The sequence below is a fragment of the Ochotona princeps genome, chromosome 3, assembly GCF_030435755.1.
Source record: "Ochotona princeps isolate mOchPri1 chromosome 3, mOchPri1.hap1, whole genome shotgun sequence".
NCBI lineage: Eukaryota > Metazoa > Chordata > Mammalia > Lagomorpha > Ochotonidae > Ochotona > Ochotona princeps.
This window is the reverse complement of record NC_080834.1, coordinates 99,916,013-99,928,141: the sequence shown is the minus strand read 5'-3', so window position 1 is coordinate 99,928,141 and position 12,129 is coordinate 99,916,013. Positions and strand designations below refer to the sequence as shown.

Genomic DNA, 12,129 nt, shown 5'->3' with positions numbered 1-12,129 from the left:
ATGTATTGCAGTGAACTTTACCCAATGCAACTAGTATTAAAAGATCAGAGAGATTATATGCATGCAACTTATGTTTCCTATGTGTCTATTTCAGATCATTAAAGTGACAGAATAAAAATGAAAAACACATGCATACTGCTTGATATGCTTTTAAAACTCTGAGTTCAGAATAGCTTTAGATGAACAAAACAAAAACTGTATAGTGCTAAGTTTCCCTATACTCACCCCCTTTTTCCCGGTTGTTAGAATATAAGATATGTTTGTCACATGTAACTTCCCCTGATAGTAACATTAGTTATGATATAATGTATTTGTTGCAGTTAATGAACCACACCTAGCTTCCCTTAATTTTTAACTCCTACATGTGAGGGAAAATATGCAGTATTTGTCTTTTTGTATTTGATTTATTTCACTTACATCCACCTGCTCCATCCATTTTGCTATAACCTTGTGGTTAAACATAAACATAGCATAAACATAGCATAACATAGGAAATTTCTATATGAATGAAATAAGTTGGGTTCCATGTGATGGTTCAATGACTAAGCCCTCACCTTGCAAGAGATGCCATATTGGTGCTGGTTTGTATCTTGACTGTTCCACTTCCCTTCTAGCTCCTTGCTTGTGATCTGGGAAAGCAATAGAGGACAGCCCAAAGCATTGAGACCCTGAACCCACATGGGAGACGGGAAGAAGCTCCTGACTCCTAGCTTTGCATTGGCTCAGCTCTGGCTATTGTGGCCTTTTGAGGAGTGAACCAGTGGACAGAAGATCTTTCTCTCTGTCTCTTCTTTTCTCCGTAAATCTTATCTGTCTTTCCAATAAAAATTAACAAATCTTAAGAGGGGAGAAAGAAATTGAATCAATATTTGAAAAGTCAAAACAAGCAATGGGTAAATTCCACAAGCAAAAATTTAAGGCCAGACTTACAGAACACTCTAAACCTTTAAAGAAGGAAAACAAACAAACAAACAAACAAACAAAACAGTGTTTTAGCCCTTAAATGGCTACAACTACCAGGTGTAGGCCAGGCTGAAACCAGCAGCCAGGAACGCCATCAGGCCTCCCAAGTGGGAGACAAGGGCCCAAGTATTGAGCCATTTTCTGCTCTTTTCCCAGGCACATTGGCAGGAAGCTAGATTGGAAGCGGAACAGCCACTAATTTGTTTCCAATATGGGGTGCTGGTGTCATAGGCAGAGACTTTGCTTGGTGTGCCACCACGTAGGTGCCTGCTGTTCTTTTAGATTCTCAAAACATGCCTGTAAACACAGCAAGTGTTATCCCTGTTTTTCAAATGAAGACACTGGAATTCATGATCATGTTTACAGAGGATCAGAATCTGTGCTTATTCAAAGTTTTCAACTCCCAAGCTAGTTTTGCCAAATGTAACTTGACTGTCAAGAAGTATTGTAATGTAGTACTCAAGACTATAGTCCCGGAGGATGAACATTTAGTCTCATGGGTAAGATGTCTGGATTCCATATTAGAATACTTAATTTGAATCTTGACTCTTGCTTCCTACTGATACAAACCCAGATGCAATAGAGACAGCTCAAGAAGTGAGGTCTTTGCCAGCCACATGGAAAACCTGGATTGAGTTCCTGACTCTCAGCTTTGGCCTATTAAATCCCTGGCTACTATAGACATTTGGGAAGTAAGCCAGTATCTGAGAGATCTCTAACTCTGAGTACCTGTCTGTCTCTTTCTTTATCTGTTTTAGATAAATAAATAATTTAGAAAGGTAAAAAGAAAATACAACCCAGGAGCCAGATCACCTGGCTTCAATCTCACTTGTGCCGTTATTATTATTTTAAATATAAGTTTGAAGAGTTACAATCTTATCTTGCATCAGTTTCCTGGGTGGGGTGAGAAGTATAACACCTAACTGATCCTCATTAGAAGAGATCATGCATGGGCTAGTGCTGTGGCATAGTGAATAAAGCTGCCATCCGTGACACTAGCATCCTGTATGGGAGATGATTCATGTCCCGGCTGACCACTTCCAATCCAGCTCCCTGCTAACAGCCTAGGGAAAACAACATAAGATGGTCCAAGTGTTTGGGTCTCTGCCACCCACATGAAAGACCCTGATGAAGCTCCTGACTCCTGCTTGGTTCAGCTCTGGCCACTGGGAAGTGATCCAGCAAGTGGAAGATCTCTGTTTTTTTTTTTCTGTGAGTGTGTCTCTCTTTCTTTGGGACTTTTAAACAAGCAAGCAAACAAACATTTATAAAAAAAAAGATAAAAGTAAACATACCATAATTTCGTGTTGTCTTATTAGTCTCCTGTCTTAATCTACTTTTTCAAAAAAGATTTATTTTTTGTTGTTGTTGGAAAGTTGGAGTTACAAAGAAAAGGAGAGACAAAGAGAAAGACCTGCCGTCCACTGGTTCACTCCCCAAGTAGCTGCAATGGTTGGACTGAGCTGATCCAAAGCAAGGAGTCCAGGGCTTCTTCCGGGTCTCCCACATGGGTGCAGGGTTCCAAGGCTTTGGGCCATCCTCTACTGCTTTCCCAAGCCACAAGCAAGGTTTTGGGCCATCCTCTACTGCTTTCCCAAGCCACAAGCAAGGAGGTAGAAATGAAGTGGAGAAGCCAGGATATGAACTGGCATTTGTATGGGATCCCGGTGCATGCAAGGCAAGGACTTTAGCCACTAAGCTATTATGCTGGGCCCCTTAATTTGCTTTTTACTGCTAATATACTACCACAAACTTGATAAGCCATCAAGAAGTTTATTTTGGCTCACAGTTCTGGTCCATGGTCAAGCGGCTGCATTTGGTCACTGCCTTGTTGGCAGCAGAGTCCCAAGGTGATGCAGAGATGAGCATCATGTGCAAAATACCTTGCCTAACTGGCTTTTTAAGCAGCCTGCTGCTGGAGGGAACCCACTGACTTGTTAACCCATAAATCCGTTTATGGGGACAGGGCTCAGATTGGCTCTTAATGGGCCTACCTGGTCCTTTCTCTTATTATTTTCATGAGGAGTATATTCAACATGATTTCAGAAAAAATAATTTTTTTAGATGTACTATTTCTCATAGGCTGATAGTGAATGCAGAGTGTCTTATACAGATTTTCAATCAATCAAAATAATGCAAATGTGATGTGAAAGATTTCCTGAAAGCTAGGATGTTCCAGGCCAAACGTATGACAGCACTCCAGGCTGTGGCTGTGCTGTGCTTGTGTTAACAGGGGAGGAGGCCCCTGTAGCAATGCTTCAAGTGTGGGAGGGCTGGAAGTGGAGACAAATTGGAGAGGTGGGCATGCTCTGGAAGCTATATCACTCTGGCCTTAGCCCAGCAGAGAGAAAGCCTCCTGGGATCTGGACTTTTCTTTATTTTGTGGGTTTGAATTTTAACAAACATTCTCTGTCGATATAGGCAAAGAAGCTGTTTCTTCCCAAATAAAATTTTGGTTGCTCCTCTTTGCTTCTTCCATTAATCATTCAGCAGCCATTTATGGGCATTCTAGTGTATGACAGGTGTAACACCAGGTCCTAGAACTGTCTCAGGAGCAAGGAGAAGTGGGTGTGACAGTGCTGTCGGGCTGAGTGGGTTGATTTATTGGACTCAAAGCTGCCACTTGCCCCTCCAAAGAGTGACATCATCTTTTCTAGGGTAGGTCAGGTGTGACCTAATCTACCCTGTTAAAATGCAGATATCTAACCTGGAATAGCAGATATAAAGCCACTCATGTGTGAACAGGCATTAATTTAATGGTAGATTGCAAGTGGGAAGGACACAAACAGGCAAATTTTAGAAAGGAGATGTGGGAGGAAAAAGTCCCTGACTCTTCCCCATACCTTATGTGTTTGAAGGAGTTATAAAGAGAAAGGGGAACACCACACACACGCATAGTCTTCTATGTATTAGTTTACTCTCCAGATGGCTCAATGCCTAGTGCTGACCCAGACTGAAGCCAGTAACCAGGAGCTTCATCTAGGTGATCTACATGGATGGCAGGAACTCAGATACTTGGACCATCTTCCATTGCTTTCCCCGGGCTACTAGAAGGGAGCTCGATTGAAGTGGAGCAGCTGGAACATGAACCAGCGCCTATATGGTATATAAGCATTGCAGGTGGTAGCTTTATCCACTATGCCACAATGCCAGCCCTAGAAATAATGCTCTTAATCATCACTAATGTGGCCTAAGTACTATAGTCCTCTCTTTGTCCAGTTATCTTTTTAGCAGCAGTTGGCAAGCTTCTCCAAGGCATCAGGCTGTCAGGGGTGTATGTGAGGAGAAGGAGGAAGAAGAGGATAGGGACCACAAGAGAAGACTTACTGGTGGGAAGGATGGAGTGACTCTGCCCTTTGTGAAATCCACCTAGTGTAAATCCTGAGTTAAACTTGTAGTTGGGTGTTCTTAGGGTTATGAACCTCTGAAAATATTGAACTTGGTTGAATCCTGTTGCAAGGTTGAATCTTGTAGTGAGGACTGGCCTGTCTGAGAAACATGGTTTTGTTAAGTCATTTACTCTGTTGGCTTTTCAGTTTCATCCTGTATAAAGTGGGAGTAAAATACCCCCCACTCTGGATTCTTGAGGTGATTGATGAGTAAATGGCATCAGCTACAACACAAGACACATTGCAGGCACCCTGGAAGTGGTAACTATCTCCTTTCATTAGGAAAGCCTGTGAATGAATCTTAACTTTGCCACCTTGTTATGCTCACCTGCCTTTTCAGGCTATTGAAAACTTTGCCCTGACCTTGAAGACCACTGCCCAGATTCTGCAGAATTTTGGGGCCTTCCTGGCTGTGACAGAGCTGCCCAGAGGCGTGCCATGCACTGAAGACCTCCTTATGTCCCACACAAGGCAGCGGGACAAACTGCAGGTGAGCGGTTGGGGCTGTTCAGAGGCCAGCCTGCTGGAAAGAACTAGAAGCAGGAGGAAAAGCCCAATCCACCAGCGATGTGGCAGCCACTGACCATGGTGAACTTTCCAGATAGGTCACAAGCAAAGAGGGAAATCTCTTGAGGCTGGTGAGTGGGAGGTCTGGGGAAAAACAGCTTGTAAAGAGACACTTCTTCCAGCTTTGGACTGGCCAGGTGAGGTGCATGAGTGTTCTTGCAGGGGCATCAGCCTCTGATCCTGTGCGGGTTGGAGGAGGGCAGCCTGAGCTGACTTGGCAATGGTGGAGGGTGGCAGGTGGAGTTGGTCTTGGAGTCTGAGCTTTCCAACTGCCGTGGTGAAGTTGGGTAGCAGATTAACAAGCAGCCCAATTGCTTCACTTTCTCAGGCTTGCGTCTTTTTTTGGAAGGACTAATTTGAGGAAAAAAAGAACTGTGAAGGTGTTCGGAACTGGGTTGGGAGAGGCACCAATTAAATGATTCACAAAAGCACATGCGAGCCTGCTGAGTAGGGAGCTCGGCAGGTTCCTGCAGGCCACGCAATGAAGAGCAGACTTCCTAAGTGGTGCCAACAGCCTTCTGCCTTGAGAAAGTGCAGGCCAACTGACGTCGTATGTCACAGAAGACCACTCCTCCTTAGAGCAGCAGACTGGGGACTGGACAGCTGGTACACCTATCCTATGCATCTGTACCACACTCAACTTGGGAAGGGATGGACCTTTTTAGTTGTGACCCCAAATTGGCAAGAATAATTTGCTGGATGTTTGATGTATTCATTTATTCAGAACTCATTGAGTACCCTTCAATTCATGCCAGGAAAACCATCAGAATGCTGCCTCAAGGAACACATTGTCTAGTCAGAGAAGTCTCCTGGTCTAGTGGTAAAGGCCAATTCATTGCTCACTGTGCCCGGGAAACCCTGGTGAATTCTCTCAGTAAGGAGGTTGTTGTCCAAACAGAGTTCAAAATGTGTTTCCAAAGATGAATCCAAGAAGTGAGAGAAAATCTGGCTGGGCTGTGAGATTCTGGCAACATCCTAAAGATTTTTCCCTGGAAAAAAGCCTCTGAGAAGCTAGATTGATTTATTTCCCAAACATATTGGCCACGTGACTCCCAGGAGGTTTGAGTTGCAGAAAGTGGGGGGTGGATTGCCTCTGTGAAGTCGGCTAGGCCAGGGCAGGCAGTTGGCCAAGTTAGGATGGAAAGGGGTCTGCAGAGCAGTCATTTGTACAACAGAGTGTGGTGTGCAGGATGCCTGACGTGGCAGGAAGGAACTGCGAACCAGTTCCACATCGAGGCCAATGCTTTCGCTGCCTTTGTGCAAAAAAGATGGAGACAGACTGCAGTGCAGAATCACCAGATGACGGCTGAGCAGTCAGGAGGAACTCTGAAAACAATGAAAAGATTTGGGCAGGTACTGTGACTCAACAGGGTTATCCTGCAACCTGCAACACTGGCATTCTGTATGGGTGCTGGTTCGTGTGCCAGCTGCTCCTCTTCCCATCCAACTCCCTGATTATGGTCTGTAAAAGAAGAGGATGCTCCAAGTTCTTGGGCTCCTGCACCCATGTGGGAGACCAGAAAGAGGCTCTTGGCTCCTGGCTTTGGATTAGTTCAGCTTTGGCCATCATGGCCATTTGGGGAGTGAATCAGTGGACTGAAGACTTCTATGAAAAAAAAAAGTTTTGGATTTTCCATGAGGAGGACATATATTGGGGCTGAAATTCAGACAGTCAGGCTTGACTGTAGGGTGTCCCCAGGAAGGGCAGGTGAGTGGGTACTCTAATTTCCACGCGGACAGCGAGTTCTAGAAAGGCAAAGGGGCAGGGAGGCACTGTGCAGTTGGAGTGAGAGCGTGTCCTGTGCACGCTGACCTTCTGTTCTCAGCACTTTGCTAGGCAAAGGCGGCAGAAACTTCGTGCAGATTGTGTTGTCAGATGACTTTGCAGATCCATGTAATTTAAAGTATGATTTGACTTTTGTAAGAAATGGTTTCCTGCTCTGTTAGATCTCAGCTTGGTTAGGCACCACCATCTAATTAGTAAGACAAAAGGAATTTAGGAGGCTCCCTTTAGTCTCTCATAAACCAAAGTGTGCTGCTTGCAATTACATGCCAGACTACTCTGAAATTAGGGGGAGCAAAGCTAGAACTATGTTAGGATACAATGCTCATTGTGCAAGTATTTGCTTTGAGATTATTAAGTGAATTTGGATTAAACTATTCTTCTTTTATTTTATTTTATTTTTTTTAAAGATTTTATTATTACTGAAAAGCCGGATATACAGAGAGGAGGAGAGACAGAGAGGAAGATCTTCCATCCGATGTTTCACTCCCCAAGTGAGCCGCAACGGGCTGGTACGCGCCAAACCGATGCCGGGACCAGGAACCTCTTCCAGGTCTCCCACGCGGGTGCAGGGTCCCCAGTGCATTGGGCCGTCCTCTCCTGCTTTCCCAGGCCACAAGCAGGGAGCTGGATGGGAAGTGGAGCTGCCGGGATTAGAACCGGCGCCCATATGGGATCCCGGGGCGTTTGAGGCGAGGACTTTAGCCGCTAGGCCACGCCGCCGGGCCCTAAACTATTCTTTAAAAATATTTATTTATTTAAAATTGAGAGAAAAAGGGAGAGCTCTTCCATTTTTTGGTTCACTTCCCAAATGTTTGCAGCATCCAGGCCTGAGCCAGGCTGAATCCAGGACCCTGGAATGCCGTCTGTATCCCCCCCGACATGGATGACAGAGTGCCAAACACTCAGGCTATCTTCTGCTGCCTTCCCAGGCATATGAGCAGAGAGCTGGATCAGAAGCAGAGCAGCTGGGACTCATGGGATGCCAGTGTTGCAGATGCAGCTTCACCCACTGCACCACAGCACTGGCCCATTAATTGAAATCGTCTCTGTTTATTTTCCCAAGCAATATTAATATCCTTCTAAAGACAGTACTGAGGATTTTTAAAGACTTTTTTTTGTAATTACAAATTATAGGCCTAATACTAATCTGATTTCTTTGTTCCTTATTATGTAACTTAGAAGCAATAATGCTAAAAATCATTGGAGTTTCAGTTTTTCTTTATTTCATCTAAAAATGATTTGAAGAAGGAAATGGTGCCTTCATAAGGAAAGGAAGAGAGAGAGCTGAGCTGGCTGGCTTGCTGTGGCCAGGCAGCAGGCCTTGTCTGCACAACACTGTTACTGTAAAGACACTGAACCCATCTTCTGAGTAAGAGAACTTTTATTGTTGCAGAACTTTTATTGTTGTGTGTAATACTTTTCTCTAGATTTTAAAATTTTTATTTGAAAGGCAGATTAACAGAGAGAGAAGAGGCACAGGGAGAGATCTCCCATTTGCTGGATCATTCCCTAAATGGCCACAATGGCCAGAGGTGGCCTACAACAAAACCGGGAATCACAAGTTTCTTCTGGGTTTTCTACATGGATGCAGGGGCCCAAGGACTTGAGCCATCCTCCTCTGCTTTCCCAGGCCATAAGCAGGGAGCTGGATGGGAAGTGGAGTAGCCTGGACATGGTCTGGTGCTCATGTAGGATGCTAGTACTGCTGTGCTGGTAGGTGGAGGCTTAACCTACTATGCCAAGGCACTAGCTGGAGCTGTTTCATTTAAACATTATAAGTTACCATAAGATACCTCTCTGATCAGTCAAAGGTGATCTGTGCAGGATGCTGGTACAATGCTGATTGTAACTGGAGCTGTTCAGTTTTACCAAGAACCAGAGATAGCTCTGCAGGTTTTTAACAAAGGCAACTGTTAGGGATAGAAGCAGGTAAATGTATGAGAGTTCATGGCGGCTTGCTGCTCGGCTAGAGGAGGGGGGACCCTTTGTTGCCCACAGCTCCTGCTCTGTCTCGCTGTGTGCTGTCCTCTGCCAGATGCTGAACAGTCCAGGCTCTGTGCCCTTGGCCCCCCATGCTCCAGAACTGTGAGCCAGATCAGCTTCTGTTCTGTGTAGGTGACTTGGTCTTTGGTATTTTGTAATAGCAACAGAAAACAGACTAATACACTTACCAGATGTTAGGCAAGAAGGTATTTCTGTAGAAATATAGATTCTTCTCCTCAGGCTGAACCACAGTTTGGATCCTGACCCACTCTTACAGTCAGAGAGGCTGTGGATGTCAGTCTTTGATTTCCTGTCCAATCCAGTTGTGGGCAGAGCGTTGTGGAAAGTCAACACATGCATAGGGCATCCCAAGGTCTTTGAAGGATGGGCAGCCTTGATGGGCTTTGCAAGTAGGATCACCCTTGCCATCACTGTGAGCTGGTCTACACAAGAGAAAGGAAGCTTGTGCAAAGGGAGCATGAACTCACCTATATGTTCCAGAAGTCAGCACCTGAGTGCTCTTTCTCCAGCCTAAGTGTCGGCATTAAAAGCCTGAATGTCCAGGACCAGCACCATGGTGTATCTGGTTAAGCTTCTGCTTACAAGTGCCAATATCTCATATGGACCCTGGTTCAAGTCCCAGCTGCTTCACTTTCTATGTAGCTCCTGGCTAATGTGCCTGGAAAGCAGTGACATGACGGCCTAAGGCCTTGGGCCCCTGTACCCACATGGGAAACCGGAAGAAGCTCCAGGCTTGCCGCTCACTATTGTGACCATTGAAGAGTGAGCTGGTCGATGGAAAATCTCTTTCTCTTTCTCCTTTTCTCTCTATAAGTCTGCTTTTTAAATAAAATGCATGCATCTTTTAAAAAAATTCTTAAATATTCAAAAGGATTGAAGATATTTCTACTTTGGGGCTGGGTAACTTACTTTTATCCTTTTCAAGTTCATATCACGGTGCCTCCATGTTTTTCTCTTTTTATGGCAGAATGTTGTAACCTTACCGAAGTTAACTATTTGATTCAGTCCCAAAGTAATTAGGTCATAACTTTTTATTGAATTTTTTTAAAAAGATTCATTTATTTATTTGAAAGGCAGAATGACAGAGAGACGGGAAGATTGGGAGAGCAAATCTTTCATACGCTAGTTCACTCTGCACTGGCTGCAGCTGCTGAGATTAGGTGATGTTGAAGTGAGGAACCTGGAACTCCATCTGGGTTTCCCATGTGAAGTACAGGGACCCAAGTACTGGGGTTGTCTTCTGCTGCTTTCCCTGGTTCATTAGCAGGGAACCATATCAGAAGTGGAGCAGCCAGGACTCAAACCAGGGCTATGCCATGACGCCTGACCCTTGCTGCATTTTTTTTTTTTTTTTTGGCTGCAACTCCTGGGCCTTTATTTATTTATTTATTTATTTATTTATTTATTTTAATTAATTTATTTTTGGGGTTTTTTTTGACAATCTTTACATAGTTAACTAGGTAAAAAAGGTTCAAGGGCTATAGGAAAGTGGGTAAGACTATTACTCCCATATTGTTTCCTTCCTGTTTAAAGGGGGGTATTAAGGGAGAAGGCCCACCCAATTTCCCACTCTCCCCAGGTCCCGGATGTAGGGCATGCACTGAGGTTCTTGCTCAAGTGGTTTTGATAGTTCACCAGTTATGAATCGCTGCCAGTCTTGCCACTCCAAGTATGATGAGGTCTTTGAAGAATCCACTAATTGACATAGTCCATCATAGAGTCTCCGTTTGCCCAGTCTTTCGCTGCCAACATATAGCTGAGGTGGTTGACTGACTTGTTCTGTCTTCTGTCTTTTCTTGGTTAGGGTTCTGAGTCCAGCATTTCGATTGGGGAGATCTCCAAAGAAACTTTGTCTGAGGTATTCCCAGACCTGATTCTTGTGTATTCTAGCAAGCACAGGGCCCGGCACAGTCCATCGCCCCGATCAGCTGGTGGTTGCAATTGCTGGGTTGGTTCTATTTTCAGCCCCGACTTCCACTGGAACCAATGGGTGTTGCAGTCCAGCCTGGTTCTGCTCAGCACATACTCGGCCCTCGCATAAACAGTGGGAGCTGCAGCCTAGTCAGAGCGACCCGCAATAACTCCCACCAGGCCCACCCCCTACCCTGGTTTTCCAGTATGTGTAGTAGACTAGTCCAGTCTGTCCCGCATCCCATTTGGCTCTCGTACATGTCAATGGGTGTTAAAGCTTTGCTTCATCTAACCAGTTCTACTATGCAGCCCACACAGATGCTGTTGGGTGTCTCTCTAGCCACCCCAGCCCCTGTCCTAGTTTTCGTGCCCTCCTGTGGGAGTGGTAACCCAAGAGGGAAGGAGCCCACTATTTCCCTCCCGGGCCTCTCTCACTCCGGGATTATGCACTCTTCAGGTGGTTCTGTGGTTTGACTAGACAGAATTAGCCCCCAATACCAGCTTCTACCAGCTAATGCTATGGCTAAGCCCAAACAACCCTCACCCACTCTAATTTTGTTTGCACCAGTAGGAACAATCAGCCCAGCCTGGCTTTTCCCTGATCTGGTCCACATGAGGCGCACAGGTGTTGTAGCCCTGCCCAGTCTGGTCTGCCCCTATCCCAGCTCATGCTCTCCAGTGGGAGTAGCTGTCCAGCAAGGGAACCACCCTTTATTCCCCTGCCGGCTCTGCCCCTCCTTTCCTGGTTCTCACGCATGCTGGTCTGGCGCTGTGGTCACATCCGGTATAGGCAACCTCATCTTGGCATTCCGTATTTGCACTAGTTTTTGTTGCGACCGAACCCGGCTCGACCCACACGCTGTTCTGGTGCTTGAATTTGCCAGTGGATGATGTGAACTGATTCAGCCTGGACTTCCCCCGACCTATGCCAAATATATGCCAGTGGGAAACTTTCCATGGCCTGTTCTGGGCTGTTTCCTATCATGCTCCTTGCACTTACCTGCAGGGACTGTGTCCTGCCAGAGGAGTTGCCCAGGCTGCTCCATCAGAATCTCTCCCAATGCCAGATTTTGCGCATACCAGGGTGTCCATGAGCCACCTCTACTCAGTTCACCTCCTGTCCTAGCAGGAACAGTGGCTTTTCCTGACTGGCCTTCAACCCAAACTGGTCCTTGCTGTTGGATATTTCAGCCCAGCCATGGCTCGTCCATACCCACATATGGCTCACACATGGCTCAGTAGGGGTTGAGACCTTGCCTAGTCTGTCCCACATCTACCCTGGTCCTCCAGGACACCAGAGGGTGTTGGAGTCTGACCTGGCCTGGTGCATCCAATCCCAGTCCACACTTGTGCCAAGGGAGACTACAACCGTTTCCTGATCAGAACGCAGCCCCCATTCCAGGCCACGCGCCCCTTGGTGGGAACCTCAACCCAGCTAGGGTTGTCCCCTTAGCTCCCGAACCAGGCCTGTTCCCAGCCGTAGATCACGCGCATGCCAGTGGTTGCCCT

General features: G+C 45.9%; 1 protein-coding gene across 2 annotated transcripts in view; it reads left to right on the top strand.

Moving 5' to 3' along the window:
- MCF2L2 (MCF.2 cell line derived transforming sequence-like 2) overlaps nt 1-12,129 on the top strand; it is a 261,237-nt gene that overhangs the window by 103,383 nt on the left and 145,725 nt on the right. For both annotated transcript variants that reach the window (XM_058662140.1, XM_058662139.1), the window contains exon 7: nt 4,693-4,842. In XM_058662140.1, the coding sequence (XP_058518123.1) occupies nt 4,693-4,842 (150 nt within the window). The remainder of the gene's footprint in view (nt 1-4,692; nt 4,843-12,129) is intronic.